Raw genomic sequence first — 10,493 nt, forward strand, 5'->3', positions numbered from 1 at the left:
GGAACCATGTGTTTTGCTCCTGTGGTCAAGTGAGACAGGGTGGGCAGAACCCTGTCTCTGAGTGAGACCATTTAGAACTACGGTTCTCAATCTGTGGGTCACGACCCCCTCCCTTGCAGAAGGCCCAACACCCTTTTCACAGGGGTTACCTAAGGCCATCGGAAAGCATAGGTGTTTACACTCTGGTTCATAACAGGAGCGAAATTACGCTTAGGAAGTAGTGACAAAAATAATTTTATGGTTGGGGGAGTCACCACAAAGGAACCCCCCCCCCTCAGACAGCAGAAGGTGTTAGGGGAGTCTGGAAGTGCCCCTGCTCCCCTCCCCTCCTCCCCCCCCCCTACACTTTTGGGCAACTTCCTAACCATCTCTGTGCCTCAGTTTCACTCCAGAAAATGGTGAGCGTCGGCAAGCACGCACTCCCAGGCAGATTGCGAGGATTAAACACGTTGGTGAGGAGGAGGGTCTGACAAAGGGAATGCCAGCTACACACCAGGTGTCCTTCATTCCCTGGCCCAAGTGGCCCTAGACTTCCCTGTCCAGACAAATTCACCGGAGCAAAAGGAGAGGAGCACCCTGGTGGCCCCTAGGGCAGATCTTGACCCTGGGTTTTTGGATCATTCGGTCCCTTACTGTAAATACCCTCCCTCCCCCCCCCCCCAAAAAAAAACACACAGGTTGCTGAAGGTGGGTGCTTTGCTTGGGAACTCAGGCCAGGTGAGGGACGCAGCAACCTGCAATGGCCCGGCTGAAGGCTTAGAGTCCTTGCTAAGGTAGCTGTGGACCCAAGTCAGCACCACCTGGGGTGGGGGGCAGTGGCTTTTGCAGGCTGGAGACTTTGCAATCCTCACCCTGCCCTGGCCCAGTGGGTGGCCGGGGGCGGGAGCGAGAGGCACAGGCGGAGGAGGGCGGGGAGGGGGCGGCGCCTGGGAAAGGAGGCTCAGCTGGCGGCTGGAGGCGTTTGCCTCGGGAGCAGGTCTCAGCTGGAGCCGCAGGCCGGAGCCTCCTTGTCTCTCCTCTGGCCCAGTGGTGGCGGGGACCCGAGCTGCTGGGGTCCGAGCCCCGCGCCCGCCAGTCATGGTGGGTCACCTGCATCTGCAGGCCATGGGGGGCACGCGGGAGCAGAGCCGCGACGGCTTGCTGGACAGTCCCGACTCAGGACTGCCCCCCAGTCCCAGCCCTAGCCCGCCCTTCTACGCCCTGTCGCCGGGCACGCTGGACACCCGTGCCACCACTGAAACTCCAGCGGTAAGACCTGGGGATCCGGCAGTGGGAGGGCCGTGCAGAAGCCAGCATGGTTTCATCCGTTCTGAAGCAGACATGGAGTTGCACTGGGCTCACCAGGACCTGCAGGGTGGGAGTTTCGGGGTGATTTCTGGCAGAGTCCCCAAAGTCTACTGGCTTACAAGGGCAGCCTGTGGTGGCTATCTGTCCGTAGGTCCCCTCGCTGCTGCCACCTCCTACCTTGTTGACCTCCCAGAGCTGCTAAATGGGAGCATTTTTGCAAACGTAGCTCAAGCGGTCATGGGCTTCCTCTTGTGGGTGTAGAAGTGGAACTGTCCCCGAAACGGGGACTCTAGGAGTTGGACACGCTTTGCTCAGGTTGTTCTGCCGATGGAGCAGAGGGAGCAACTTGAAGAAAGGACTGGCTGAGGGTTATACAGTGGCATGTCCCCGAACCCTGCTGGCTTGATGGCCTCCGCTGGGCGTCAGGACCCTCCCGCCAAGGTGTACAGGGCGCTAGAAGCCTTTGAGACTCTAATGGACATCCTGTCTATGACCTTCTCCAGACACTGAGCCGATCCAGGGCACAATTTGGTTGTCCGAACTTTTCTTTAAATCTCCCCAGGTGACTCAAGCCTGCAAGGAAGTTTGACGCCTGTCTTGAATTGAACGTTCTGTGTCTCTTTTGGGAGGGTGGGTAGCCTGACTGAGGACTTCAGAAGTTAACATAAGTGAGCGATACTGTTCTCGTGGGGTTGGGGGAACTTGGAGCCTTGATAGGCCGGCACTTTGTCTGAGGAGGATCACCTGGTACCAGTGTGTGTGTGTGTGTGTGTGTGTGTGTGTGTGTGTGTGGTGGGGTGGGGGAGAAATTCCAGGGAATATTTTGGGGGACAGAAGGCACCAGGAAGAGGTCACTCCAATTCCGTGTGACCCAGAAGCCTCCTTCTGCAGGGCACTCTGCATGCTTCCCTTGTCTTCCAGGCCAGCCTGAGGCAGCTGTGAAGAACAGCAAGCCTGGCTCTGATGCTGTTATTGCTTCCTTTCCCGGCTAAGTAGCCGCCAGCTAGGAAGCTATTGTGCCCTGGTCTGTGACTTTGTCTGGGCAGGGAACCCTGGGGCCATACTGAATGACACCTGGTCAATGCCATTTCCCTCATGCCAGGGATGGCTCTCCCCACTTCTGTGTTGAATCCTCACAGTTCTGTGCATGCTTGCCTGCCTTTGCTCCCCGTGTTCTGGAGGAAGTCGAGACACAGAGATGGTTAGGAAGTTGCCCAAAGCTGCCCAGCAGAATGGATACAGAGAACCTGGCTCTGGTGTACATTGAAGTCTGCCCTGGTTCTCACTGTGTAGCAAAGTTAACAGCCTTTTGATTATTTAAACAGAAAAATTAAATGTGTAGCCATAGGGTCCAGGTGCTGCTCTTCATCATGAGAGGAGGTAGTAGCCATGGCAACCTCTCCTCAGGATTGGGGGCCCAATTGTGGCCTCACCCACCTACCCATCTTCCAGTTACTACCCACTAGGGTCCCCACCTTCTTGAGTTCCATCCTTCCTTACTCTGTGATCAAAACGCAAGCATCCTGTTCCCCTCGGAGGCCTAGCTGTGTAGGCAGGCTGAAAATTGCCAATCAACTGGTTGATCTACTGTGTGGGGAGAAAAGGCTGCCTCTTGGGGAGCCAGTTTCAACTGGAAGAAGCTATAGGAAGGTGGTCAGGTGTCCCCTGGTGTCCTCACATAGAACTGCCATACTGGGGAGCAACAGTCACCTCCACTGTGTGACAGAGCCAGGAGTGAATGGCTACCTTGTATGTAGGTTGACTGCTAGGGACAGTCAGGGAACGCTGCTGCAGAAAACCAAAGCAAACCATGGAGTGGATTTTAGGCGGATGGGGCTGAAATGTGTCTCAGTCTAAGAGGATGACACATGCCAATGTCCTGTGGCAGAGGCTAGAGAAGAGGAGGAGGGGGTCTGGGCCAGGCTCTGGTAGGCTAAAAACTAGAGTTTTGTTTTCTTAAATATAGACTTGTGTCTTTCTTTCTTTTTTAACAGTAACATGCGCTCCCAGGACGCCTAGATTAGAAGCCTCTTTCAGAGATGTAACTGGAAAGTGCTTGTGTGGGTTGCAAAGTGGCAGTGTGCTTGCCCATGTGTGTGTGTGTGTGTGTGTGTGTGTGTGTGTGTGTGTATTTTGCCCTCCCACATGGCCCCAAGAGAGCAAGATGTATTGGCTGGAATGGGGGCTGTTTGCCTGCTACCTTCACCCCAAGAATGCTCAGCCATCCAGGCAGGACTGAGCAAAAAACAGCTCTGCCACCCTGGGCTCCCAAGCAGGACTTCTGTGTCAGAGGATAAACATCGGGTGGCCCCCAACCCCCATACTTCCATCACAGAGCCGAGGTGTGTGGGGCAGACATGGCAGGGAGCCAGGTCCTGCTGGCCGAGAACAGGTCTACGTCAGAAACCCCACTCCCGCCACTTCACAAGCAGTTTGGGCACTCCCACCCCCACCGCCAGGTACCCCTCCTCATCTAGTTTATGGCCCATGGGACAAATACAGGTGGCTTTTGGGATCTGGCCTGGGGCAGCTCTCTGGGTATTTGCTTAGACCACAGTCCCCAGTGTGTGTGGAGGCGGGGCTCACAGTTGAATGACAGAGGGTGACAAGAAGCAGAGTGGGTTAGACTCCGCCTCCTCAGGGTCTCCTGGTGGATTCGTAAGAAAGCCTGGCTTCAGTAAAGGAAGTGTGCTCCTGATGACACCCTGGACTATGGGGGGGGGGCTGCTTCCTCCCCTAAGGTGGGTACGGAGCTGGGCCCTGGTCTGAGCAAAGAGGCAAGGATGTGGTGGATATGATTCCTTTGGGGGCTTTCTGTTGTGTTTTATAAACAAGAAAAAGAGTATGGTGAAGTGGGAGGGGTCCCTCTGCCGGCCCAGGCTAAGACATCCCTTCCCCCTGAGGTACCAGCCACATGATGGGTATAGTATAGAATAGAATTTATTTAGGGCATGGGGAGGGGGTAAGGGAAGAAGGCAGGCCAGGAACATGTGGAGAGGGAGGGAGGGAGAAGGGGCAGAGAGTCAGAGAGCAAGGAGGGGCCAAACAGCTTCTTTTATAGTAAGCCAGGAATACCTGGCTGTTGCCAGGATTCAGGAAGGATGGATGGACAGACAGTGGATAGAAGGACAGAAGGATGGAATGGACAGTGGATAGACATAGAAGACAAGACTCAGTAGACCCATAGCCTGGGCAAGCTGTCTATATGGATTCCTGTGGAAGAGAGCCAGTGTGTGGGGTGGGTGGAGGAGTCTATTTGCAGAGGGAGTCGGGGAGGCAAGCAGATATGCCAGGGCCTCCTTCCAGCCAGGCCTGTTTAACCCCAGTGGTGGCTTGGTCTCCACAGCCCAGGGTCCCATGGTTAGGGCACGTCCTGGGAAGAGCCTCAACTGGAGCTTCAGTGTGAAGAGGGGACAGGCCACACCCTGACAGGTATCTAGGGACCCCACAAGCAGCCACCTTCTGGGGAAAGCACCACAGATGGAGTCGGTTGGGATGGCTGCCTCTAAAGTGCCACAAACAGGGGTGGCTTAGAACAGAGGCCATTCTCTCATGGGTCTGAAGGCCATACAATCAGAATCAAGGCCAGAGTAGGGATCCCCTCTGTGACTGGAGAAGACCATTCCTGGTTTGTAGTGGTAACCCAAATCCTTATGTCCAGTAACAAATCTGTGCTTTCTTGTGGCATGGTGTGGCTTTTGGGGGGATCCCTTGGCTGTGGCTTTGGGGTGCCTTGTGGCGTGCTGGGATACAGTAGCAATATCTGCTATCATCTTCATCTGACTCTGATCTTATGTCCCTGTTTTTTTGTTGTTGTTTTTGTTTTTCGAGACAGGGTTTCTGTGTGTAGCCCGGGCTGTCCTGGCACTCACTCTGTAGATCAGGCTGGCCTCGAACTCAGAAATCCAGCTGCCGCTGCCAACCAAGCGCTGCAGTTAAAGGCGTGCGCCACCACTGCCTGGCTTATGTTCCTGTTTCTAAGGATACTAGTCAAACAGTTAGTGGCAACCTCACACCTATAGAGACCCCATGGAACATCTAGCCACAGCAGGGGGTCTGGGACTCAACTATCCTTGTGGGGACAGTCAGTATCACCAATCTTTCTGGCTTGCTGTGGGGACTCATCGCGGTGGCCTCTCCTTCCAATTGCACTGCTCTATGGCTGTTTCTGAGGTCCCGGCTGCCGCCATTAACAGCCCCTGCCTCCTGCAGGGAGGACAGGGATTTGGGCTGTTATGGCCCCTCCTTGCTTCATTTCCTCCTGGGCCAAGGTAGACTTACCCCAAACCTGTCACAAACATATTTGATATGCAGCTAACGGCAATCAGGGGTTTAATTCCAGCACTTAGGAGGGTGAGACAGGAGGACAGCTGGGAGCTCCAGGCCAGCCTGGTCTATAGAATGATACTCCATTTACAACAAAGCAGCTGCTGCCAAGGGGTGTCTTTGACCCCGTGCAAAGTCTCCAGGTAGCATTGTGCGTGGGCATGGGGACAGGAGCGCAGAGGTCCCTCCAGCAGCAGCCAGTGGGGCTGTTCCCCTCCTTCACGGATATAACGATTTCCATGGGCTATGGTGCTGTTTTGGCCCCAATGGCTATACCCGCTTTGTGTCTTGGTTCAGCTAGGCCAGACCACCAGCAGGTGGGGCTGTCTCTGTATGGCACCTCGTTCTCTGCCATGGTGTGTTATCGCTCCCTGTGGCTTTGGGTTTTCCCAGGGTGCCAGGCCCCATGTCACCCCATCTCCAGCCAGCCAGTGGTGTTTACCATCACTGGGCTGGGCAGTCAGTGGCTCGTTATGTTCAGAACTTCAGCCCTTTGCCCTGTTGCTCTGGTCCCCACCTCACCGCTATCTGACCAGGAGTTAGTCAGTTGCCCTGGTCTGCCCATGGCTCTCTGCACTCAGGAAAGGGCTGGGATCAGGGCCAGCTAGGGGGTCCATTAAGATTGGTAGTTGCCCTCAGACCTTTCTTTCCCTCTATCCTGATGTCCCAGAGCTGTAAGGGGACAATGAAATCCCTGGTAACTGGCCATCCCTCAGCCCCAGTGTAGGTCCCATTGCAGTCGGCACACTTCAGGTCACAGATGCACATTGACGCCCTGCCAGCTTGCAGGTCTCTCACCTTATATGTATTTGTGTACCATATACATGTGCAGTACCCACAGAGACCAGCAGGGGGCATCAGTCCCCCTCGAACTTGAGTTAGGTGTTTGTGAGCCACCACGTTTATGCTGGGAACTGAACCTGAGCCCTCTGCAAAAGCAGTAAGTGTTCTTTAACCATTGAACCGTCCTGCAGCCCTTTGGAGAATCTCTCTAGATTAAAACGGGGCTCCTGAACCCCGGGTGGCCGCCCGGCGCTAGAGAGGCCCAGTGAGGCAGATGCTGTGAAGACTACAGTGTAGACAGCCTGGAGCTATGTGCCCACCCTGCATGTCACCTTGGTAATAGTGCCTACCCCCATAGAACTGTACCCTAACCTCTGGGTGAGTGCAATGTTTCTTACTCATGCACATTGAGCTTTTCCTGTGGGATCTGCGGGACAGCAGGCTCTACAGGCTGGAGGGCGAGACGTTCTCAAAATAACCCTGAGCCAGAGTTTTGATTGCAGAAATCTACAGGGAGTAGCTAGGGCTGCCACCCATTTCCCTTGGTATCTAGCCCTGGAATCCTACAGGACACGTCCAGCCGCCCTGCCTTAACCCAGTGGACACCTGGGCTCTGTCCTATCTCTCGGTGCTTGCAGCCTCCCAGTGGGCGGCTGAACTGTTTTTCCAGTGTCGCCCTTGGGAGAGCTGGCTCCCTCCACTTGAATTGGGCTTTGTCTAACTGACTGGCAGAGTCCTGCACAACATCCGGCTGGAACGGGGCTGCTGCAGGTTGGTCAAGGCCCAAGAAGCAGCCTCAGGAGTGTTGGGTTCTCTTTTTTTACCTCTCGGTCTGTCTTGAGGTTCTCATGTAGCCCTGGATGGCCTTGGATTTTCTACGCATCTGAAGATGCCCTTGAATTCTGATCCTCCTGATTGCACCTTCTGCCTGCTGGGACTGCAACCCTCCCCCTACCCCCCATCCCCATCCCGTTTATGGGGTTCTGGAAGTAGAGGCCTTACGCATGGTAGGCAAGCATTCTAATGCCCTGGCTAAGACATTAAGCCCATCAGCCATTTTATTTCATTCCAAGATGAACCAAAGAGAGGCAGCGGGCTGGGGACATGCCTCCAAATGCCTACATCTAAAGCCTGAGTCCGAGTTCACACTCTTCCTTTTCCAAGGCCACAGGGGACCTAGTGCTGTGCCCAGGGCACAGGAGCTAACCAGCAGAGTTACCTCCTGCATTTGCGGAAAACACCAAGCCACAAACCTCTAGTATTATTTCCATACGCACCTCCTCTGGGAGCTTGGTGGCATGGATCAGTGCTGATGTCTCTTGATCCTGAGGCTGTATGGGGTCCCATGGGGGACAGGTGACTCAGGCACTATATCCATTAATCCCACCTAGGGTGCTGGTTTGTGAAGACAGTCATGCCCCGCCCCCATGGGGTCATGCACAGGCTTATGGGTACCCCTGTCTGCCCCCGCCCCGTTCTCAATTACTGTGAGTAGTATACAAATAGAGAAACCCCTCCCCTCTGCCATTTCTTCTCCTAGGCCACTTCCCTCTTCCAAAATCCCCCAGCCCTGGAGATGAGGTCGAGGCTGCTGCCCGTGTTCTTTGGGGAGAGCATCGAGGTGGACCCAGAACCTGCACATGAAATCCGGTAAGTAGGCCAAGAGCGAGGTGGGTGGGTCCTAGCCCGGGGAGCATCTTGAGGACCCGGGTGCAGGGTGTGGGACAGGGCCCACCTAGCTGGAGGGAGGCGTGGTCAAGTCTGGCTGTGCGCAGACAGCCGGCTTGGACCTCCATAACTCTTACCCCCTGGTGCTGCGTCCTCTGCTTGGTCTCAAGCCAGAAACCATGGAAGTGGCATTTTTGTCACGATTGGTCCCTCTGAAGGGGGAAACACCCACCAGGAGGGACTGTGGGGACTTTTATAGGTTTTCTTATGGCAAAGTTGGGGGCATCTGCTCTGCTCTCCCACATGGTCTTTGACATTGTTGGCCCCTGAATACTGAACTATGCTCCAACACCACATATATGTGACATATGGTCACAATCCGCTGCCACAAAGCCAGCACCCAAATAGAACCTATCATCCCAGTCGTATCCTTTCTTGTCTTTTCTCCCCAATTTAGGGTCCGGTTGTCCGTGCTGCTTATCATTCTTTAGTCTCCCATCTGGGATTTTGACCTTTCACCTTTGACCCTTCACGTCAAGGTCAAGAAGAGGGTTCTGGGTAAAGGTTAGCAACCGACGGTGGTGGGCAACTCACTCCCTTCATTTCTGTCCTCCCCAGCTGCAACTCTGAGGTCACCTATGCCTCAGAGAGATACTTCCGCGACAAGATCTTCTACGCTCCGGTGCCCACGGTCACAGCCTACAGCGAGACCATAGTGGCGGCGCCCAACTGCACGTGGCGGAGCTACCGCAGCCAGCTGACCCTGGAGCCCCGCCCACGGGCCCTGCGCTTCGGAAGCACCGCCATCATCTTCCCCAAACTGGCCCGCAGCTCCTTCCGCACCACGCTGCACTGTAGCCTCGGCCAGCCACGGCACTGGTACTCCTCCAGCCTGCAGCTGCAGCGGTGTGGGGACCCTGCACCCAGTTCCAGTGGCCCTGATGTACTCTGAAGAGCCCAGTGTCAGAGGAGGAGCTGAGTGTGGGAGAGGTCCAGGAAAGATGGCCAGGCTACCACCACAGGCTAGGCTGGCCGTGCCTGAGCTCTTGCCTAGAGGATCCCGTGAATGCATCTTTCATTAGCCTTATACAGGCTCTGTGGGCTCATGGGCAGGGCCAAGCATGTCCTGGTGTGCCCTTGAGGCAAAGACGGCCCTATGTACCACAGGACACAGGGCACTCAGCCACGGTCTGGCTCGAAACCTCATTCTTGGAGAGGCTCGTTTCCAAAATAGGTCATTAAAAAAAAAAAAAAACCGCTCATCCCAGCTGAGAACCGCAGGTGCAGAGGGCAGAGCTAGCTTACCCTGAACTGAGATGGGAGAGGCTGGGGGTACCCTGAACACATAGTCTGCTGTGCAGGGCGGCCCACGTGCCCCCACGAGACGCATCTCTTGAGCCTCAAAGCTCTCTGGCAGGTGCTCAGGGAGGCTTCAAAGCAAATGACGGGACATGTCCAATAACTGCCCATGGCTGACTCTGGACTTGAGCCTACCGCAGGGCTCAGAACCGCAAGAGAAACCGTGTTGGATTTTCTTGGCCTCCCGTCCTTACTTAGCATGGATTCTACAACTACGCCAGTTTCGGCTCTTGCTCACAACCTGGTGCTGTCCCCTGGTGCCCAGGCTAAAACAAGTCTCCGAGTTCACTTAGAGGTGAAGATGTCCCTTTACCTCAACTGTCCAGTAGCTGGAAACCTGCCTCCTGCCTCCATGGTGGCCCAGAGGGAAGGGACGCTCTTTGTGGAGCAACTAGAACTCAAATGATTGATAGATTTCTGTCGATCTATTAGCTTAGCCGAGGTGCCCCCCTGATTAAAGAACAGCTTAAGAAATTAGTGAATTATCTTAATAAAATGTACCCGCACAGCCGGGATGCTTTGTTTCTGAGATGCCCCTGGGGTGGGGGAGGGAACCTGGATATGCCTGTACCCACTTTTCTTCTCACCTGGCATTAGGATCAGAGGGAGCCTGGCTTCCCTGCTCCTGGGGGGACAGGGAGGAACTAGAGATTGATTCTCCATGTATGACAGCCTCTGCCTCTTACCCCAAGAGCCTCCCGTGTACTAGGCAAGGGCTCTATCACCAATCTACAGTCATAAGCCACAAGTGATTTCCCACACTGAGGGCTCCTACCTGTTTTAAGAATATAGGGTCCCTAAGATGGCAACTACAATGGACGGAGCTTGGGAAAGCCCCACAAGGACGGATTGGATGGACCAACCACAGGGGCTTGTAAAGCACCACACCCAAAGTATAACCCTCAGACGGTCACCTGTCCTGTGGTCATCCAGGGGACCTAGAGATTGGGAGAATGAGGTGCCAGCTCTGAGCAGATCCAGTCCCAGCCCTTGGGGGCTTGCCACCCTAAGGTGATGTTCCCAGCTGCCCTGTTCTAGGATGCTTTGTGTTAAATGACTGGCCCTCCAGT

The 10,493-nt window shown here is 55.0% G+C and overlaps 1 protein-coding gene across 1 annotated transcript; it reads left to right on the plus strand.

The window, feature by feature from the left end:
- The first annotated feature begins 959 nt into the window (after positions 1 to 959).
- LOC114616661 (refilin-A) lies at positions 960 to 9,934 on the plus strand. Its single transcript, XM_028762089.1, has 3 exons — positions 960 to 1,248; positions 7,937 to 8,046; positions 8,683 to 9,934. Exons 1-3 carry the CDS (start codon positions 1,078 to 1,080, stop codon positions 9,014 to 9,016), a joined length of 615 nt encoding a protein of 204 aa, XP_028617922.1. The 5' UTR covers positions 960 to 1,077; the 3' UTR covers positions 9,017 to 9,934.
- Positions 9,935 to 10,493: the final 559 nt, after the last annotated feature.

Source organism: Grammomys surdaster, unplaced genomic scaffold (assembly GCF_004785775.1).
Source record: "Grammomys surdaster isolate TR1022 unplaced genomic scaffold, NIH_TR_1.0 332804, whole genome shotgun sequence".
NCBI lineage: Eukaryota > Metazoa > Chordata > Mammalia > Rodentia > Muridae > Grammomys > Grammomys surdaster.

Bases quoted from the DNA above. Each gene is read 5' to 3' on its own strand.
- LOC114616661 (XM_028762089.1), top strand. From the start codon at position 1,078: ATGGTGGGTCACCTGCATCTGCAGGCCATGGGGGGCACGCGGGAGCAG. The intron at 1,249-7,936 runs GTAAGACCTGGG...TTCTTCTCCTAG, and splicing joins CCACCACTGAAACTCCAGCG to GCCACTTCCCTCTTCCAAAA. The intron at 8,047-8,682 runs GTAAGTAGGCCA...TGTCCTCCCCAG, and splicing joins GAACCTGCACATGAAATCCG to CTGCAACTCTGAGGTCACCT.